This window comes from Camarhynchus parvulus, chromosome 18 (assembly GCF_901933205.1).
Source record: "Camarhynchus parvulus chromosome 18, STF_HiC, whole genome shotgun sequence".
In the NCBI taxonomy this organism is placed as follows: domain Eukaryota; kingdom Metazoa; phylum Chordata; class Aves; order Passeriformes; family Thraupidae; genus Camarhynchus; species Camarhynchus parvulus.
The window spans coordinates 6,017,372-6,038,054 of NC_044588.1; the positions used below are offsets into that span (position 1 = coordinate 6,017,372).

The following is a 20,683-nucleotide window of genomic DNA, read 5'->3' on the forward strand; positions in this document are numbered from 1 at the left end:
TGGTGTGACAATAGAAATTTAATTTTATATTCTTTCATGCTCTCTGAACTAGTGGAAAGAGCTACAGAAGATGAGAAATAATACAGACTCAGATGCAATCTTTTGAAACTCCTTTCTATCAAGTAGAAAGATAGCTGCACAGGATTAACGGTTGCATTGTTATTTAGAAGACAAGTAGGTTGAGGCATCCCACTTCTAAGCTTAAATCACATCTACAGTTTCTCAACAAAACATCTGCTGAAGTCCTGCAAGTCCTGCCTGAAGGCACAAGGCTTACCTATGTGTTAACTGAGCATTTCTAAATCCATGATGCAAGAAAATCTTAACATATATAATTAAAATAAATCAGTATCAACAGTGAAGCCTGTAACCTCATAATGCACACAGATTAACCCTTTATTTTAGGCTTCACTGTATGACACAGGGTATTTGTTCTCTTTTCTGGCTGCAAATATCTCAACCTGACATACAAAACTGAGGCTGATAATTAGACCTGATATAGAGATGTCAAAGTAAGTTCATAGCAAGTGTGAACTACAACATGCTGACAACATAGAAATCAGTCTTTAATATTATAATTGCGGATTTTTGTCATGCTGGAAGAGATTTTTTGTTTTAATAGATGAGCACAAAATAAACTCCTGGATTTTAACTTCTGCTGAACTTCCAGCCTTGTTCCTCTGACTGTTAAATCTTCAGCTGATGTTTCAAGTTTATCCTTGGCTTTGACATTTTGCCAAGATTCTTCAGATTGCTTGATTGAATGTACAACTTCCAACTCCCCTGCTCAAAAAAACAGACAGAAAAATACTTTGTAATTATGTTTGTGTTCAATTATGAGATTGAATAGTTGAAGAGAGCTGGTTTACTCTTTTCCTTTAAATATACTGCTGCCATAGTGCCACATTGTCAAAATCTTATATTACCAGGACCATTTCTGTACATAGGAGCCCAGAACAGTCCATTAAGGCTTGCCATACTGATGGTATAACACAGTATCTTCTGCTCAATCCTCCCTTCATCTGTACATGTTCATTCTCCATTAGCATCAGACTGCTTAAGAGAGGAAGACAGATGGAAGGTCAGTGTAACAGCTGAAGTCAAGCGCTACCTATCTGTTCAGCTGTCTTAAAACATCGTATTTTACAAGTTTACCCTTCTCTCCATTTTGAGAAAATGTGTTTGGATATGCACAATATAAAAGAGGTAACTCTGTTGGCTTGACAAAGCTGTATTACTACCATTATCTTTTGGGTCTTTTTTCAATCTTCTTTCATTTAGGAAAGCATTTAGTATGTAAATATTTGGTTTTGTTATCTAAAATATCTGTCTTTACAAAAAGGACTAACTCAAAAAGAAACATCTTTGTTTAGGAAGCAGTGGGACTGGTCCTAATACCAGTCAGAGTGCATCTTGCAGTTCTCACATAATTGTCCAAAAACTATTATCTCCAACTAACTGAACTTCAGTCTTATCACAGGTTTCTTTAGGTAAGATAAGTGGAACTGTTCATTTGCATTATTCACTGTAAACTATAGGCAGCATTTACAGGTGTTTGGCTCCAGGCACTTAACCCTTATTTTTCAAGGCATTGAGACATTAACTTCAGATTTTCTATGGAGAGCCAAAGCAGACAGCAGAAGTAGTCATAATAAACCTCTGATGACACACCCTACAGTATTCTGTACTAGTTTAATTTTATAAGCATCAGTCTGCAGTCCTAGATACTACTCAATCACAGCAATAAAAGGTGCACAAATTGACAAAGATCAGTTACTAGTAGGAGAAAGTAAATTTTCAAAGTCCATTGAACATGGTAGAAAGTCTAAACAAAATTGTACATAAAAGGAAATACAACATGTTCCTGAATTACAGAATGGATTGATCGATTGAAGGTTTATAGCTCTGTGCAAAGCATGACACTGTGGCTAATGTCAAAACACGACACTTCTCAAAATAATTTTTATACACTGGCTTAGCTTGAACCAGCTGTTCACTCATGTGTGTGATCTCTGCATTGAATCAGCTTGGTGACAAAAGCGCAGTGGACTCCTGAGCTGTGGATGCGATATCCTGTGGTTCAGCTTGCCACCTAGTGGTTTTCTACAGATGTAGAAGGTGTGGAAGAGGATGCTTGAGCCCATGAAGATCGTTGGGTGTATTTTCCTGCATGGGAAATGGACTTTAATCATTAGAATACCTTTCCCACATCTGGCAGATAAGAAAGCAAAATTTCACAACATCAGCCATTTAAAAAAGTGCAGGCAGCAGTGTCTGAAAGGTATTGCTTCGAAGATTACTGTCTTGAACAGGAACGGCAGTAGAATAATACTACTTCTTGTGGGTGGTCTAAATAATAGGAATGAGCAGATCCAGTGCTCCATAGCACACAGTTAACACTGCTTACAGACAGTCTGTTTTTTAAAATACTCACTCAGTTTTCAATGGCCTTTTGTATTCACCCAAGGGGATGACTTTCAGAAATTAATGTGGGAGGCCCTAATTGTGTAATTCTAAAGGCAAAGTAACCAAGCACCAATGCATGACATGCATCCCTTCCTGTGGAGACTTCTGTATGCTTGTCTCCTATCATTAGTAGAGAAACTATAGTTGTAACTAGTAAAGACTTCTTAGTTAGGTATTTGGAACAACAGCACAGAACGCAAGCATTCTACATGGCTATTTTTAAGTTTGGACTGTCAAAAATATGTACTAACACAGAAATTTAAAATCAACCACCACAAACTTGTAAGGTTAGTTCCAAAAATTAGGAAAAGATAAAGAATCAATACCCAGAATAAGAAATACTTGTTAAATGCTGTAGCTTGGTTTGCATACCAATGAAAAAACACACCTAATTTACAAGCCTGCAACTTACTTCAGACGTGACCGTGGCAACCAGAGCTAGCAAGATCATAGCTAAGCATCTAAACTGCTTTTGAAAATGGAACTAAGTGTTTAGTGTATTGAAATGCTTAACATATCTTCCATTTGATGTATGCTAACTTCAGTCAGAAATGAACATTCACAGATTTTTTTCCCCTCAGGATAAAAGAGATATATGCAGGCATGTTGTATGGGCAAACTGAAATTTCCTCAGATGGAAGTTTCATTTAAGAAATTTGTCACTAGATATTTGCTTATGGCTAACAGTGCTTCTGAAGGAACACCAACTCAAACAAGTTCCTATTCAGGAGAAGAACATAGAAATGAAGAAAATGTAGCTAGGGCATTAGTTAATATTTGTGAAACACTTCAAAGATGAAGTTTTACGTATTGCAGAAAAGAGATCATGAGTTTTTCTCTGATTGGAGCTGGAATGAAGCCCGAGCCAGAGCACTGTTTCTGTTTGTTAATATTTTACTAGATTCTTTCTCTGGCCAGCTTTTTACCCACATGGATTGCTCTTAGAATTGTCAGTGATGTCAAAGCTGTTGAAATTCTGTCTAGTGTGGAAACACTTAAGATAACTTTTGATCCATGAAGTGTGGAATTTCAGACGACAGAGCTTTGCAAGTTACAGTGAGAATTACAGTACAAGAAACTCCCCTATCTAAACTCAAGTAGTAAATCAAAAAAGTTACTTTACCTCAAAGCAGCTCACTCCTGTTCTTTGTTAGGCTACAATGTAAACCCAAATTATTAAACTGAGGACAGGATTCTGAATACTTGTGGTGGTGGGGTTTCTCAAAAATGTATTGTGGGATGTGAAAATACAAAGTTTCATCTATACTAAATATGTATAAGTCAAATGACTAGTGGGGACACAGCTTGCCTTACACCCTTATTCCCCCTGCACTGACCCCAGCCTCTGCTAACCCAAGGATAGCTGATTGGGGCTGATAAGGAGCATTTCACACAGTACCACACAGAGCCTTACACAGTACTGGCTTCATGCTAAATGCAGTATTACTGCTGAACTTCAATAGGCGATGTTTGCTTTTTTCCCCTCTGAGAAACTGGTAAGTATCTTCAATAGCAAATAGAACAGTAAACTTATCAAGATAAATAGAAGAAAATAAATTTCCATTTTCTAAATGTTTTACAAATCTTCCTCTCCTCCTGCCTAACATTTACTTTAAAATCAAAAAAAAAGCTCTACTTTCCTTTGAGGGTTGCTTGTTGTCAGCATTCAAGGTGCATATGATGTGGATCACCAATCAAAATCTCCACCTACTCTCAAACTCTGGGATTGAGCATTTAAAAAGTAAAGAAATGCAGAGGTGTATTTCTTATTTGTATAGCCTATGCATCCTATGTAGCCTTTTAATATCATCATGGCTTGTATCTGTCTATCTCTAGGAGGTTCTTTTTCTTTCAATAATACAGAACAATAAAAATACCTGAAGAAGGGACCTATTATCCTTCTAAACATCTTCCTTCTACTTATCTGCAGAATTAACATACAAGCTATGAAATCCATCTAATTTTTACAGTAAACTGAAAATTAGCAGGTTGAGTAAGGAGAGAGAAAATTAAAATATCTCATAGCCTTTTGACTTGATTGGAAGCTTACACAAGGTTCTGTAACATGAAAAAAATGAAACTGTTTAACAGGTTCAGACAAATAATTTTCAAGCTACAATTCGTTTCACCAGAAATTCACACAAAACACATCTACTGGTGTTACCAATTTGGACACAGTTGAACTTGGGGAAAAAAAAAGGTTTGAATAAGCAAACTAACTTGCATGCTTTGCTGCAAATCATTTTTCGCTGCTGATCTTCCAAGTCTCTGTATGTGTCACTTGTACCTGAAAGCCCAGTTCCAAGTCACTCTATCTCAATGACAGTTCTATCCATTGTAACAATGTATCTGATAAATATCTTAAATTAAAGTTAGTGGTTTTAAACAGGAAAGATTGAATTAATTTCCATAGCTCAGGCCTGAAAAATAATACAAGCCTCTGCTAAAAATCAGAAGCAGAATTTGAAAATTTTGTATATAATGCTTCTAAGGTGATGTTGTTCCAAAAAAAGAGAAAGATTTTGCTTTCATAATTTTTTTTTCTGAAATACAGAATTCAGTACAGTGGAATTAAGGACACCTTTTCCTGGAGGAGAAAGCTAAGCAGCAAAATAAAGTTTAAAAATCATATTCTTGCAATGCAGTATTTCAGGGCCTACATGGTTGAGTAAGAAGTTCTACTGTGGTATGCCTCATATAAATCTGGATGCAGAGATCAAATTAAACTTGATCTTAGGAAAATATTATCCCTTATTGATTCACATTTCACTTGTTCCACGTTGGCAGTATCCTCTGTCCCTTTTGCTATTTCTAGATCCCCGAAAATCTACATTAAGTTTTGCAACAGTGGCTGGAAATTTCTAGACATTAAGAAACTGATGTCCTTGTAAGGCTGCCAGAGCTGTTGCATCACATATCCAACAGCACGAAACTGCATGGCACTATCAGTAATGTTTCAAAGACATCCTTTTGCTCATCCTGTCAATATAGGCCTGGCCTGAAATGCTCTCCCTATTTCAGTCCTAGCCTCACAAAAAAAGCACGAGAATCATGAATGTCAGCACTATGTCCATTCCAGTCCTACAGGTCTGTCAATGCACATTACTTTGTCCCTGCAATGCACTGCTGTTGTGAATAAATACACTTATAATCCACTCTTCATTTTGAAAGCCCTTTTAAGTATTATTTTTTCTTGTGAGCTACTAAAGATGGTTCATTGCCTTCATACACTGGTTTAAAAATAGATGTAACATAGGCTGGATAGGACCTGTGGGTGAAATGTCACAGTGCTTATCACTCCCTGCTCAGAATGTATCTTGACACAGCTTGTGTCCATTTGCCACTTTTCACTGTGCATCTCCAAGTCTGGTTCTGTCTTCTCCAAAATCCCTCACCGGATAGTTAAAAAGCAGGAATCAGACCACTCACCTACTCTTTTCTACACTGAACAACCCAGTTCTCTAAACCTCTTCTCGTGTAATGTGTTCCCATGCCCCAGCCATTTAGTGGCTCTCCACTGGACTCCAGTTTGTCACACTTTTGTACAAGAGGGTCCAAAGGTGAACACAGTGGCCTCACAAATGTCAAATTTAGGGGAACAAATCACTTCCAGCGATTAATCCAGCGATTGCATTCTTGTTCCTGCAGTCTGCATGTGATTAATCACAGATGAATATGAGTGTACAGTTCTCAGACAGACACATTTATATCTGCCCCAGCTAAGTTTTAGACTATGTCAAAACAGGATTTGCATTCTACAGGAGTACTTAATAACAGTGAAGAAGTATTTGCAATGAAGGCATTTGAACCAGACAGCTATATAGACATTCCTCTTAATTCTTACTACTGATGGCAACCGTGAAATTCCCTTCAAGTAACTCATTCAGATTCTGATCACAGGGCTGTAACAACAGGAGCAGTATGTAAAAGAATTAGTGAATGACAACAGAATCCACCATAATTCCACACTTATAGAGGAGTCAAATATTGTGACTGCTTTACAAAGCAGGCTTACCCAGGCCAGTGTTCTTTCGAGGACTGAGTAGAGAATGGCTTGATCCCATATCTAAAATTTGACAGAAATTATGCGTTCTAGATGAAGAAAGCTGGACCTGTTGGACATGACTAGGACTCTGACTGAGCGGCTGAGTTTGAACAATCTCTGTGGTTGTATCTGCCTTTGTTGCTGAGAATGTATCTGGTCCATGATTTTCAATAGAGAAATCTATCCAAACCTGTTCAAATTCAAACACAATCTTATAGACATACATACTTTTCACATCAAAGACATCAGAAAATTGGTTACATTTCACAGTGGCATCTTGGACTTGGAAAGAAAGTGGGTTTCTGCAAGAGGCAAGACAAAGAAAATTATTATTTTTAATTTTGAAAGGTTGTACAAGAAGATTAATTACAACATCATGGCAGCGATTGAGAAACCTTAGTTTATTTAGTGTTAACAAATACTATTTTGTACAGGGACAATGCATTTAAAAAAGACATAGGTTTTTAAATCTTCGAGGAGATGACTGTTGAGCAATTCAAATTGAAAAAGCCAAATGAAGGTGAATTACATTGATCATAAAACTGCACTGTACCTCACTAGATGGTAATTCTGTTTCTTCTCCACAGCTCCTTGGAGCTTCTTCTTCCTTTAAGCTAGGACAGGCAGTAAGAGAAGAGAACCTTGAAGGATGCTGTTGCCTTGTGCACTGCAGCTCCTAATGTGAAATATTACATTAACACAAGTAACTCATGGTCTCTAAAACTAACATCCTTATAGCTCAGTTTGCTGTTACACTGCTAGATTTTAAATAATCAGTTATAAATAATATTAAACGAAATTATGTTCTCTTCAGATCAACGGGGTCAAACTACCTTTATAATAAACCTAATTTCAAATCTGTTCAATGTCTACATTTCCTGGTGCTGTTACTATCACCTTGCTTGTTGCTCAAGCTTATATCATCAGGGTCCAACTACTACTCCCAGCGTTTAGCTCACCATCTGGAAACTCACAGTCAAATTCTACCTCTCCGAGTGCCATAGTCATACTGTATTTTAAAAATCTATTTATTCTTACAAAAGTAAGAATCATCTTTAATGAGTTTTAACAGAGTATAGGAGACACGAGATATGTAGAAAAATACAAACAGAGTGTCTTGCTCATTAAAAATAAAGCAAGAGAAGATTGGGATGGATGGATGGATATGAATATTCATTGGTCTTAATTTGAGAGTCAGCAAAGTTCTAAGGTGAGCTATGAAAGAAAGAATAATTAAAGAGGTGGAAAAGGAAAAAAAAGTGGTTTTGAATTTTGGTAATTTTGCCCAGATCTAGAAGTCACTTTTTTGTATGTTTGGTATAAGCATTTAGCCAATTTTTTTCAGACCTCAATCCCAGCAGTGCCCAGATGAAACAAGCAGGTCATGAGAGGTCTCCTCAAGTAGTTTGCTGAACCTGAATTTCTTTGTAAAAATTATTTCCAGTGTTCGCATTTAATAAACAGGTCGCTATTTCTGAAACAGAGAACTGAAAGTTCAAGTGAACAAAGGATGTCAAGTTTGTGACCTTAGGTTAATGAGATGATCACAAGCATACAGAAAAAATTATAAATCCACAAGCATGCTGAGGCATTCCATGAAATAGCAAACAGCCAAAAAGATGATCAGTGAATTGGAACACTGGATGTCGAAGAAGAGGTTGGGGCAGCTGGCCTTGCTGGCCTCCAGAAGAGATAGATTAATCTTTTCAACATATATAAGCATCTGATGAGGATGTTATAAGGAGATAAAAATGACTGAGTTGGAGACATCTCAGTGGTATACAGTGGAAAACCAAGGGATAATGAGCAAAAAGGTAAGTACAGGACACTTCACTTAAGTATAAGGGGGAAGAAAACCCCAACCAAATGACAGTCTTCTTTATTGTGAGGGCGACCAAACCCTGGAACAACTTGCCTAGAATGGTTCCCAGAGGAAGTGTTTCCCCAGCTAAACTTGGTTAATAATTCTTCTGGAGTTTTATACCTCAGAGCACCAACCTCACCCTTTCTAAAAGAACACTGTTTACTGCCTTCAAAACTACAACAATCAACTGCTCTGACTCAATCCTCACAGGAACAAATCTGCTGATCAATTAAGTAAAGTACATAGTGAAATCCTGACTATTGAAGTTACTGGGAGGTCTGCCACTAACTACTAGGGAAGCCAGGATTTTTTTCATTAGTCTCTCTGATAAAAGCTGTAATTTAACTATTAAAGGTTGCCTTTTAATTGCAAAACATATGAGACAGGTTAACTATATATCTTGCTTTTATAGATCGAGAAGGTGCTATTACAGTTATTTGGACATGGGTGCTTTAAAATCCCACCACTGTGAGTATTTGGAAATACCCTGACTGATTAATCATTTGAAAGTTATTGTAGAACATAGTGCAAATCCTTCAAACAGCCTTTCCTGCTCAGTTAAAAGTAAGCCTTATGAAATTTGTAATTTAGGATTGCATTTACACTGCATAAATACATCTGTTTCTGAAATACCTTGGTTGAAGATTATGTTTAAAAATATTACTTTTGAAGTCCCAAACCCTTTAAACTTATGGGGAACCATCTGGCTTGTGGCCAGTCACTAATGGTGTTTGCCAGGGCTCAATTTTAGGGTCAGTTCTCTCCAGTCTTTGATCAATGAGCTGGATGCATGAGTTGAGTGTGCACTAAGTTGGCTGATGATACTAAATGAGAAGGACTCATTGATTCCCTTCTGGGTAGAGAGACCTTACAAAGAGACCTCAATAGACTGTAAGGCTTGGTAATCACCAACTGCATGAAATTTAATGGGAGCAAAAGAGCTGGATTCTGTACCTGGGACTACAGGCATGGACTGTATACATTTGAGGGACAAGAGTCTGAAGTGCAGCCCTGAAGAAAGGGATCTGGGGGTTTTGATTGTTGGCAAGCTCAACATGAGTCAACAGTGCATCCTGGTGGCCGGGAGTGCCAGCTGTGTCTTCAATGTGTTAAGCACAACACAGCTAATCGGCCAAAAGAAGCTAATGTCCCACTATGCTCAGCATTGATATGGCTTGACCTCAAGTACTGTGTGCATTTTTGGGCTCCACAATATGAGAATAATATAAAAATCTTAGAAAAAAGTCCAAAGGAGGGCAACAAAGATGGTGAAAAGGTTAGATGGCTAGATTTATGAGGAGTGGCTGGGGATTCTTGGCTTGTTCAGCTTAAAAAAGAGGTGGCTGGCAGATGACTTCATTGCTCTCTATAACTTCCTTCCATGATGGGAAAGAAGAGTAGGAAGTGCTGATTTTTATTTTTGGTGTCTGGTGATAGGATGTGGAGGAATGGCTTAAATCTGCATCAGGGAAAATTCAGACAATTCTTCCTTGAGAGGGTGGTCAAGCAGTGGAACAATCTCCCCAGGGTGTGGTCATGCCCCCAAGCATTTCTGTGTTCAAAAAACATTTGGGACAATGCCCCTAACTTATATGGCTTAACTTCTAGGTTGTCCTGTGTAACATCAGGTGCAAAGATCCTCATGGGTTCCTTCCGGCTCCAGATATGCAATGATTCTACGGAATCTTCCAAAGATAAATTTGAGCTAAACTCAGTCAGAGTAATTTAAATGCAGAATTTTAGGTTATATTCATGGAATCAGAACTGGCTTAATGGCTTATTATCGCTAAATTTCAAACAGCATATAATTACCTGTGTTGTGAGTCTGTGCTGTAGATGCTTTAGAACTGATAGCTGACACTGTGTTCTTTTGACAAGTTCTCTTGGAAGAAGACTACCAGAGGCAATACAAACTGTGCAGTGTTTAGAGCTAACAGGATGCCAGACTCCTATAAAAGAGAGAATATACTGAGGAAGGCATTCTTTGTTGATATTTTGTCAACCGTATTGCATTTCCAGCAAGTGTTTACAGCAGATAATAAATGAACCACAGAACACAGACCTTCTCATTGCAAATGCAGAAATGGGCCTCATGCTTTTTCCCCTTTATTTCATTGCCAGAAAAACTGTGCATGGAACTTAGATATCCACAGTGAATTTTTTTACATTATATATACTTTAATTCAAGTTTACAGTAAACTTATTCTGCTTTCTCTTCCACTTCCCTAAAGCATTAGTTTTTATTCCAAGAGATACAATACCTCTTTTCTGCTCATAAACAAAGTCTTAAAGTTCCAGTTCCCACACTGACATCTAGGCACCAGAGAGTTCTTCATCTAAGATGTTTATCAGCAAAAGTCACTACACAGACTTTTGTTCTATCTTAGCATCTCCTATCACAGGATAATCTTACTTGCAAGGGTTAGTACCACAGTCTCACATGAGCTATATAGATCAAGGATCAGTAAGGTCCAGCACCTTTTTTTCATAATGAAGCCTAGCTTTCTCCAGCTCAGAGGATGAACTGATTCCCTGTCCATTTTATTCTACATATATAAGCTAGCACTTTTTTTAGAACAAATTTACCTTCCTTTAACACCATTCCAAGTTCTGCCCTGAGTCTGTTTCCCATTTCAATCAGCTGCTGCTTTTCTTGGCTCAGAATTGAAATTTTTCTTGCTGCTTCCTTGAGTTTATTTTGCATTCCTTGTAGAGTGTGTGTGACACTATATTGACACCCATTACCAGTACCTACATCAGGTAGCTGTTGTCCAAAATTGACCATGTTTTCTTCAAGAACTTTGGGTTCCGGCCCCTAAATAAAACAGATAATGCTTATAATAAATATTTTGAAAATGCGGTCTGCAGGTTCAGAGATTTGTACAAATATGCACGAGAGATCAGTTGAAGAAAAAGTGTAAAATTGAAAGCTACAGTCCATTTTTTCGGGCCCATTTTCCAGATTTTTTAGCAGTATAGGGCAAATTAAACTGTGGAGCAAAACACTGTAACAGCCTGAGACATTCCCACAGATATTGTTAACTGTAAGTGTAAAATAATACACATAGGATAAACACTGTATAACTGTTAACTAAAAAGCACTTAATTTTAAGATAAAATGTGGAAAAAAGCTCTTCATACCAAATAGCAATCTGCTACAAATCCTTCTTTGTTTAATCATTGTGTACATTGTTTTATCATTTGTACATACAAACAAAAGGGGTAGATATAATTTAAAACATTTACTGAAAAGTAAAGATTCTACAATGTTTTGTCTCTGGCAACCTGAGTTCACCTGCACATACACATAGTGGTAAGGTATATACCCAAAAGATCGCATCCTTGTTTTTCAAGGCCTGTCTGTCTTCTTTCAGCCCCTGCAGAGGAGACTTTTTGATAGCCATTTAAATAGTCACCATTCACTGAACAGTCATCTCCCTATAAAGATTTTACATTTCATACATTGCCATAAGTATCTAAATGTATCACATGCACTAAAATTATTTTACAATTACTCATTGGTATGTTTACTCTTTTACATATAAACTAGCTAACTGTGCAATCCCAATCAGTTTTCAACTAAATCACCCTAAACACTATGATTCAAGAAGTACACATTGAAAGCTAGTATCCATTCTGAGAAGAAACCAAACCATTGTTGCCTTATTGTGCCATGCAACTCCCATGCTCTTATTTCTTTGGATAGTTTTACCATTAAAAGGAAGGCTCTTGAGAACTTACTGAGAAAGCACGCAGGACTACAAAGAGTATGGGGGAGAAAGGTAGAGAAATTAGTGCAGGACTAGAGTCTAAAAATTCTAAGACACCAAAGTGAAAGGAAAAATGAACTGCACTTTGACACATATCTAGCAGTTTGTATAAAAGCAAGTAACACAAGTAGCTGGGAGCATGTGTTGATCTGTTGGAAGGTAAGAGGGTTTTGCAAGAGAACTGGAATGATTGGAGCAGAATCCAATAAAATGATGTTTAATAAATCCAAGTGCTGAGTCCTGCATTTGGCCACAATAACCCCCTGCAGCGTTCTAGGCTGGGGACCGTGTGGCTGGACAGTGCCCAGGCAGAAAGGGACCTGGGGGTACTGGCTGACAGCAAACTGAACACGAGCCAACAGTATGCCCTGGTGGCCAAGAAGGCAAATGGCATCCTGGCCTGGATCAGGAATGGCGTGGCCAGCAGGAGCAGGGAGGTCGTCCTGCTCCTGTACTCGGCACTGGTGAGGCTGCACCTCGAGTGCTGTGTCCAGTTCTGGCTCCTCAGTTTGGGAAGGACGCTGGGATGATCGAGCACATCCAGAGGAGGCAACGGGGCTGGAGAGGGGCTGGGAACGCAAACCCTGTGAGGAACCGCTGAGGGAGCTGGGGGTGCTCAGCCTGGAGAAAAGGAGACTCAGAGGTGACCTTATCACTCTCTAGAGCTCCCTGAAAGGAGGTTGTAGTCAGGTGGGGTTGGTCTCTTTCACCAGGCAGCAACTGGCAGAGAGCACACAGCCTTAAGTTGCACCAAGGAAAATATAGGATGGATATTAGGAAAAAGTTTTTTACAGAAAGGGTGATAAAGTTCTGGAATGGCCTGGCTGGGGAGGTGGTAGAGTCCCCATCCCTGGATGTGTTTAAAAAAAGCCTGGATGTGGCACTGGGTGCCAGGGTTTAGTTGAGGTGTTGGGGCTCAGTTGGACTCGATGATCTTGAAGGTCTCTTCCAACCCAGTGATTCTGCGTGATTGTGTGTGTGTGAGTGTGAAATTATTACAGTCTACCTTCGTTGGTGAAATTGACATATTAAAGCTTAACATAAAGCAAGGTGAAGGCAATGACCAGTCATGGGACCACTGGCTGTCACACTGTGGACCACCTTCACTGGATCAAAAGACAAAAGCACATCACCTGGCTGGGGCAAGAAATGCCATTTGCTTAAACTTATTTTCCCTGAACTTTTCAGAAAAATATTCCACAGCATTGCACAGAAGATTTTTTTTTTCAGGTGACAGACTGTAAGCTGTAGAATCAGGAGTGGAACTCAGAAATCTTTTAACCTTTAGATCTATGTCCAGAGCAAAATTCTGCAGTGCAAAACAGAGAAAACACTGAAAAGATGGATACTAAAGAAGAGTGGGAAGAAGAACTCTCCTCAGAGCTGATACAAAAGACAAACAGAAAAATATATGTACAAGCAAAAGTTTACATGCTATTTTTACTAGTTTCCACAACAAACTTTCTTCTTCTTCTTTAGTGCTGGAGCCTATAATTTCCAGATTATGGTCACAGAAACTGTTATTTTAAATGGAAAAAAGAAAATTATCACGATGGCTTTGCTTACAGACTTCACCTGTACCCCTCTGTTTAGTTACCATTATTGCTCAACAGATTCCGAGCTCCCTGAGGTAGAAATATTTTTGCCTGTAATTCTTCATGGCCCTAAGTACATCCTTAGCATGCAATTAATAAATAAATGTAAGAAGCACAGAGAAAGCGTAGAAAAGTGCTAATGATAAGCATTTGTAAAATCCTGTAAGAAAGTAAAATGAAGTTTTGCCCATTGTTTTTAAGATATTTTCAGGACTGCTTTCAGCTCAGTCTATGTCTAAGAAGGCTTGTTATGTACTGTGAAACTAAAAATAAAGCAGACAGAAGAAACAGGCAAGAAACAATAGTCTAACTTCAGTGAAGACAGCATCAACTACAATTCCAGCATTTTATTCACTTGAAGTTTTGGCCTGCATATCCCCTATTTGCTACATGTCTGTACATATAAAGCATAAGTAATTCAGCATTAAAATATGGATTTGCAATGGAAAACCTGAAGCAGTGACACACAGTAGTTTGCAAGTAGGAAAAAAACCCCATCAAGACCAGCTTGCAAGATCAGAAGTGACTTGTGCCAAGGGTTGACTAGTCAAAATTTATTGCCTAGAAAGAATAAGAGTAAGTTGGGCTAAAAAAATCTTTGCTGGCTCTCATCTGGCCAATCACATAAGCACATATTACTTCCATTTATAATACTTACTCAAACAATAATAATACACTAGGTATTTAATTACACACGCACATACATACAGATATTTTTAGGTAGTTTAAACCTCAACATACCTCTTCCATGTCTGGGTTTACTAAACAATCCAACTTAGTTGAACTGACTTGGATGTTGCTCAGTGTGGTTTCAGTTGAAATTTTGTTTGTGCTTAATGAACCTAAAAGAGGAGTATAATAGGAATGTATATGTATTTATAGAGAGTTTAGGCTTTCATAGCAAGAGTTGCTTCAGAACACCGTCTTATGCATATAAATGTCTAGTTTGTCTAGTTACAGAATCATAAAACCATAGATTTAGGTTGGAAAAGACCTTTAAAATCATCAAGTGAAACCAGTGACCTAACACTGCCAAGTCCTCCACTAAACCACGTCTTCAAATGTCCACACACACATACATGCCTTTTAAACACCTCCAGGGATGGTAACTCAATAATTTCCCTGGGCAGCCTGTGCCAGTGCTTGAATAAGCCTTTTCAAAAAGAAAATTTCAATACTTAACTATTTAATATTTAATAATTTTTAACATTAATTAAAAATATCCAATCTAAACTTCCTCTGGCATAACCTGAGGTTATTTCTGTTGTCCTATTGCTTATTACTAGGAAACAGAGACTAATCCCCACCTCACAACAATTTCCTTTCAGGTAGTTGTAGATAGTAGTATGTTCCCCCTGAATCTCCTTTTGTACACCACTTCAGTAGATATACTGTAAATGGACTGTAAACCACCATGGCAGGGGGGTTTGGACCAGGAGATCTTTAAAGATCCCTTCCAATCCAAGCCATTCTGTGATTCTACATACTGGCTTCACTGTCAGGAATCCTGTACTATACATATAATTGCTTTACTCTTGCAAAATATATACATGATTGCTTTTCTAGTGGTAATTTTGTAGTGACTTATAGCAGTGTGTGTGTGTGTGTGTGTGTGTGTTTCTTTTCACTAATAATTGTTTTGTAAACAGAATCTCATACTACTGTGTTCTTGTGTATGGTGCAATCAAATAACAATTTTTACACACTCATGGATTGGGGAGCCTTCATATTGGTTATGACTGTGACTCCTAAACTTCCTTAACTGAATTTAAAGTTCTTTGTCAAGTTTCACCTTGCTCTGTAAGCTGTCTGTCTTCTGTTTGAGGAAGAGAAGACAACATCTGCTCATCAAGACTCTCCATTTCTTTCCTCATTTGTGCAATAGCAGCCCGAAGGCTGGCATTCTGTTCCTGCAGCTTTTTTATTTCCAAAGCAGGGATATATTTATACAGAGAACTTTCATCATCATACTGAAATATCTGGAAAATAAAAGCACAAGACAAAAAGAACCCTTCATTAATAAGCGACACATATTCTCTCCACACCATCACCACACACACAGATCCTAATACTTTCAATCCATGAACATATGTGGGAGAGAAGTACCATAGAAGGAGAATAAATGTGGTTTTTTATTGAGGATTTGCCTGGGAAAGAAGTGCTGTACTGAGAACACCATAGGAGGAGGTACACATGGAGAGGACCATGGCACCAGAGCTCTGTGTTATAACTGGTGTTCTGCAGGTGTGGTTTATCGCTCTTCCATATGCAGGTAAACCTTCCCCTTAAGGAACTTATGGGCACAACAGCAGTCCCCTTTCTGACCTGTCAAATTCTTGAAAGTGTCATTGGAGGTCATCTGTTGACAATAACATTATTCTGGTTTAAAAGAGAGATATTTCCCAAAGAAGAGGGGAATGTCCCTGGAATGGAAAGACCACCTCCACCCTCCAAATTATTATGAATTCGAAATTACGGGGCTTCCAGGCAAAGATATAGAAAAAAGAATAACAGTTCTTTACTAGACTATATATATATATATAAAACAACACAAAACCAACAACAGCAGCAAGGACAAGAAGAAAATCCATTAACAGCCTTTGCCGCCCATCAAGCATTTCCCCTTTGGTGTAGTTACGACGACAACCGACAAGGGGCGCTGTAGACTGCGGTGACTCTGCCGCGGCTTCAGCTGCAAGATCGGGACCTCTCCGCTGGTGATGGCAGCTCAGGTGAGAGCGAGGGACGAAGGATTGCCTCCCCCAGGCACCCACGCCAGCAGTGATCGGTCTTCGGCATCGCTAACGGCAGCCGGTACACGCTGGGAAGGAAGGCAGGGCTTTATGGTGTCCCACTACGGAACAGAGAAGAGGTCCGGCAGACGTGCTGCTCCAGCTTCAGGGGCCTTACAAGCGGCGGTTCCGGGAGGGGGGCGGAGGGAATGCCTTCCCCAGGCACCCGCGGGGACTATGCTTGTCTCTGTCGGCGCTGGCAGCCCGCGAAGTCTCAGTCAATGGAGCCGCCCTTTCTCTCTTGCAAGCAACAGACTCAGAAGCCGGCGGCAGGCGGAGCTCCACGGCAGTGTTGAAAAACCGCTGCGCAGGAGAGGTCCCAGACGAAGAAAAACCACACGACCGTCTCTGCTCCCAACAGGGCAAGGACTACCAACCCCCAGCTAAGAAACTGCCAGAATATGCCTGTAACCTCGCCCCGCTTCTCCCACTCCCCCAGAACCATTACAATGGTATGCCAAGGCCACGTCTTTTGTCTCTGGATCGCTGTCCATTCACCATCTCCCTGACAACAAATGGGAAGAAAATTCCCGGGGAAAAAACAAAAACCAACCAACCAAAACCAAAACTGCTTTTTCTTAGCAAGCTCTGGTCACGTGCTCTGAACGGGTCGCTGTTGAGCACCTGTAGCCACCCAGTAGAGTGCGCTGCAGCATACACTTTGCTGTCACTCTTTCACCAAAGGCAGTTTTCTACTCTTAATGCATTATCCTTCAGCATGACTTCAAATCAGCATTACATTTACAACTTTGAATGGCTTTTCAAAATATAAGCAATTTAAGAGGCAGCAATGAAAGGAAAACTAGCTAGTGATACTCAAATACAAGACATTAAAATCTTTTAAATGGCTGGCATATTAGTATTTTGAAGCATTGTCTTAAAATTTTATCTTTTAAACTTTAAAATCTACCCTGAACTGCACAGAACCTCAGAAATGAGGTTCCAGAAATTCATTCTTCCCATTTGATTGCCACAGTGGTACAGTATGTCACATTTTGGAGTAACTGTCTATATTCAGCTTGCTCCTTTTGCTAGTGAGTAATGAATGAGAGCCATAATTAATCCCATGGCACCTAATCTATGTGTATTCCAGGATAGATATGCCTATATTTTGAATGAAACATATGAAACAGATGAACTGCCTACAGTAAGTTCAGTGGAAACAAGGCCCATAATATTGTTATCTTAGAATGAATTCGTCCATGTCTACACTAAGTGTTGTCTAACCTGTTTCTCCACTTCAGGTGAAATACTGTGATTAAACGATGTTTCTATTGTCTGTTCTCTCTCAACAGTAAAAGCAGAAAGAACACTCTTCGCTTCATGCAACCTGTAGTCTGTTTTCTGTAGATCAGCTTGAATCTGGGACGGAAGGAATGGAGGGAAGGCAGAGGATGTCAGTAGCTCAAGGACAAAGGGATAAAAGAAAAGGAAAGGTAAGGAATGGAAAGGGAAAGGGAAAGGAAAAGGAAGGGAAGTTAAAAGAAAAATAAGGAAATCAAGGATACTTTAAAACATAGCACAGGGACTTAAGCACATTCCTTTTGTCTCTGTCAAAAACTGCCCTAACAGACAAATAATTTAGCATAATTGTCTTATCTTCTTCATGTAAGCTGGAGAATTATGATTTATCTCTCTCATGTGTTCACTTGCTACAGCTATTGATGCCTATGAATAATTCTGGAAAGACAATAAAATAAAGCACAAGAGTAAATGCCAGCATTCTGAACTTCAGAAACAAGTATTTCCTCTGTACCTGTGAATTCAGTGCAACTGGGCATTGAGAATTGTTAGACCATTGTCTAATAGTCTCTAAGCAATACACATGTATTTAATTTTTCAGAAGCTGAAGTTTTTACACTGCGCAAAATAGGTGGTTTTTTCCCACACAAAAATACCCAAGAGCTTTTCAGGACTAATAGTTTTCCCTTAATAGAATTCAAGTGGTACTGTGATCTGAAATTCTTTCTGCCCTTGGGCTGCTCTAAGAGACATCTTTCTTCTTTTGCTACAATGGCAAAGGAAAAACATCTCTCAAGCCAACTTGCTTACATGGAAAGGAAGAAAAGGCCACTATTAGAGATTGTTCATGAAAATTAATCTGATTTCTGATAAAATACATGTGATGAACTGCTGTACAGAATACAGAAATACTGTATTGTAAATATTACAGATTTTTGAAAGAAAAGTAAACTCATATTTCCCTGAGAAACAACATGGTGACAAACTCCATAGCTCTCTATGCAATAGATGATTCTTAAACAGTGTTAATTTGAAATTCTCACCTCCTCTCTTGATGAAGATAGGTTGTGTGTTGGATCCTCTGATTTCCGATACCAATTACCTTCAGCATTCTCACCGAGCTGCTGCCAGTTAACTTCTGCTTGCATTTTACTCTGTTGAAGAATCCGTTCTCGCTCAGCTGACAGAGAGAGTTGTTGTTTAGACCTATGATACACAGAGCAAAGCTGTTGATTTCAGCAGAATAAATACTAAGGGTGTTTTGTGGATATTTTTTGTTTGTTTGTCATTCTTGAGGGGGAATCACCTGTTGTTAGAAGACTTTACATTTCAAACTCAAGTACAGTACTACAGAATGTACATTTACTGTAAAATTCTCCCAAAGTAACATTGCAAGTCACTCCAAAACATGAAAATTAAAGACAACAGTAAAGATACCACAGTAAAGATACGAACAAATGTGAAATTCTTGCCTCAAAACACCTATGTTTTATAAGTGTATGAAAAACTGTTCATAAAGAAGCCATGGATTTTCCAGAAAACTAAATGGTTGCAGTGAGCTGCCATCCAGTGGCTAAACTGATAAAGTATTTTAAAAAGTGTTTGAGAGAAACTACTTCGATGAATTAAATTGATAAAATACAACTGAAAACAAGAGAACGAGATAACAAGGGATTTTGTCTAATTGATACAAAGTCATGTTAGATTAGGGGGAATAACTGCAGGAGATCCAGTGGCAAGGACGGAAGATGTGCTTCTTTAGGTGTGAGCATAAACAATGGAGATAACTTTTTTCTTCTCCATTGTGGTAAGAGAAATCATGTGTATTAGATGATGTAGCCTTACGCTCGTGGACAGCAGCTAACCAGCTTTAACATTACAGCTCAGCCACAGAAGGTACCATAACTTCCAAGCCAGTTATCAAATATTCTTCTGGTTCTCACACTTCTTCAGGTAGGTTCATAAACTGTCTTTAGGAAGCCCATGAGGAAGAGAGTCCTGGATGAAGATTTATTATTTTAGCAGGACTACTATACTGAGGGCAGCAAGACTTGGATTGGCAGGTGTTGGGTGGAAGACACAAGTGCTTAACAATGCCACTTCCATTTATATTATATATTGGTTTGGTTACAGGACAAAAATTAAGTGTTCTAGTTCTAATGACTAAACACATTCATATGTAAATTAGTAAAAGGAATTCCAATATCAAATACATTTTTATATAAAGACAAAGAAGGAAAGTTTTGTTTTTCTTTAAAGATTGTTATATAGAAAGGGATGGTATAATGCCTCCCTAGGGTATGACAGTTGAAGATAAAATTTCACTGCTAGTAAGATGATCTTTTTGTGGTGAAATATAGGAATATAAGAAGGAGAAGCGGGGGGGAAACACCTTGTAATTAGGAGTATGATAAACAGTGTACATTTATTCATGTTGCCTAAGACTACCTCTGCTTTCTAGGTGCTGACCTTTCCTGTAGTTTCAAGGTTAATGAATTTAGCAGTGTGCTTACTACATAAAATAATCTTACGCACTCTCACATTACTAAACATATTATAAGCAATTCCTTACAAGGGGTCAAACAAGCAAGGCTTAATTTTCTAAACTGTAATTACAAGTGTAATCAATTTTTAGAGAGATAAAACAATAGACCAAAAAAAGCTTATACAACTATAGCAATGTTAAACCAGAACATGCTAATAAAAAAAAAAAAACTGAAAAAATTATTTCTAGATGGCACTGCAGCAACACAAAATTGCTTTTCCAACATTCTTACACCAATTTCTGTCATCAGTGTCTTCCTGTTCTTGAATCTTTTGCTCCATGTGAAGTTTCAGGTTCGCATAATCCTCATGCAGATGACCTATATGACTATTCTTAGAGCTAACAAAAATAAATTTACATTAAA

At 38.5% G+C, this 20,683-nt stretch overlaps 1 protein-coding gene across 1 annotated transcript in view; it reads right to left on the bottom strand.

The window, feature by feature from the left end:
* CCDC57 (coiled-coil domain containing 57) overlaps positions 1-20,683 on the bottom strand; it is a 26,681-nt gene continuing 5,998 nt past the window's right edge. The window contains exons 2-10 of the mRNA XM_030962354.1: positions 18,818-18,980; positions 17,760-17,894; positions 15,533-15,719; positions 14,482-14,582; positions 10,962-11,190; positions 10,188-10,324; positions 7,065-7,187; positions 6,482-6,701; positions 1-783 (exon numbers count right to left, since the gene is read on the bottom strand). Of these exons, the coding sequence (XP_030818214.1) occupies positions 560-783; positions 6,482-6,701; positions 7,065-7,187; positions 10,188-10,324; positions 10,962-11,190; positions 14,482-14,582; positions 15,533-15,719; positions 17,760-17,894; positions 18,818-18,980 (1,519 nt within the window). The 3' untranslated portion in view covers positions 1-559. The remainder of the gene's footprint in view (positions 784-6,481; positions 6,702-7,064; positions 7,188-10,187; positions 10,325-10,961; positions 11,191-14,481; positions 14,583-15,532; positions 15,720-17,759; positions 17,895-18,817; positions 18,981-20,683) is intronic.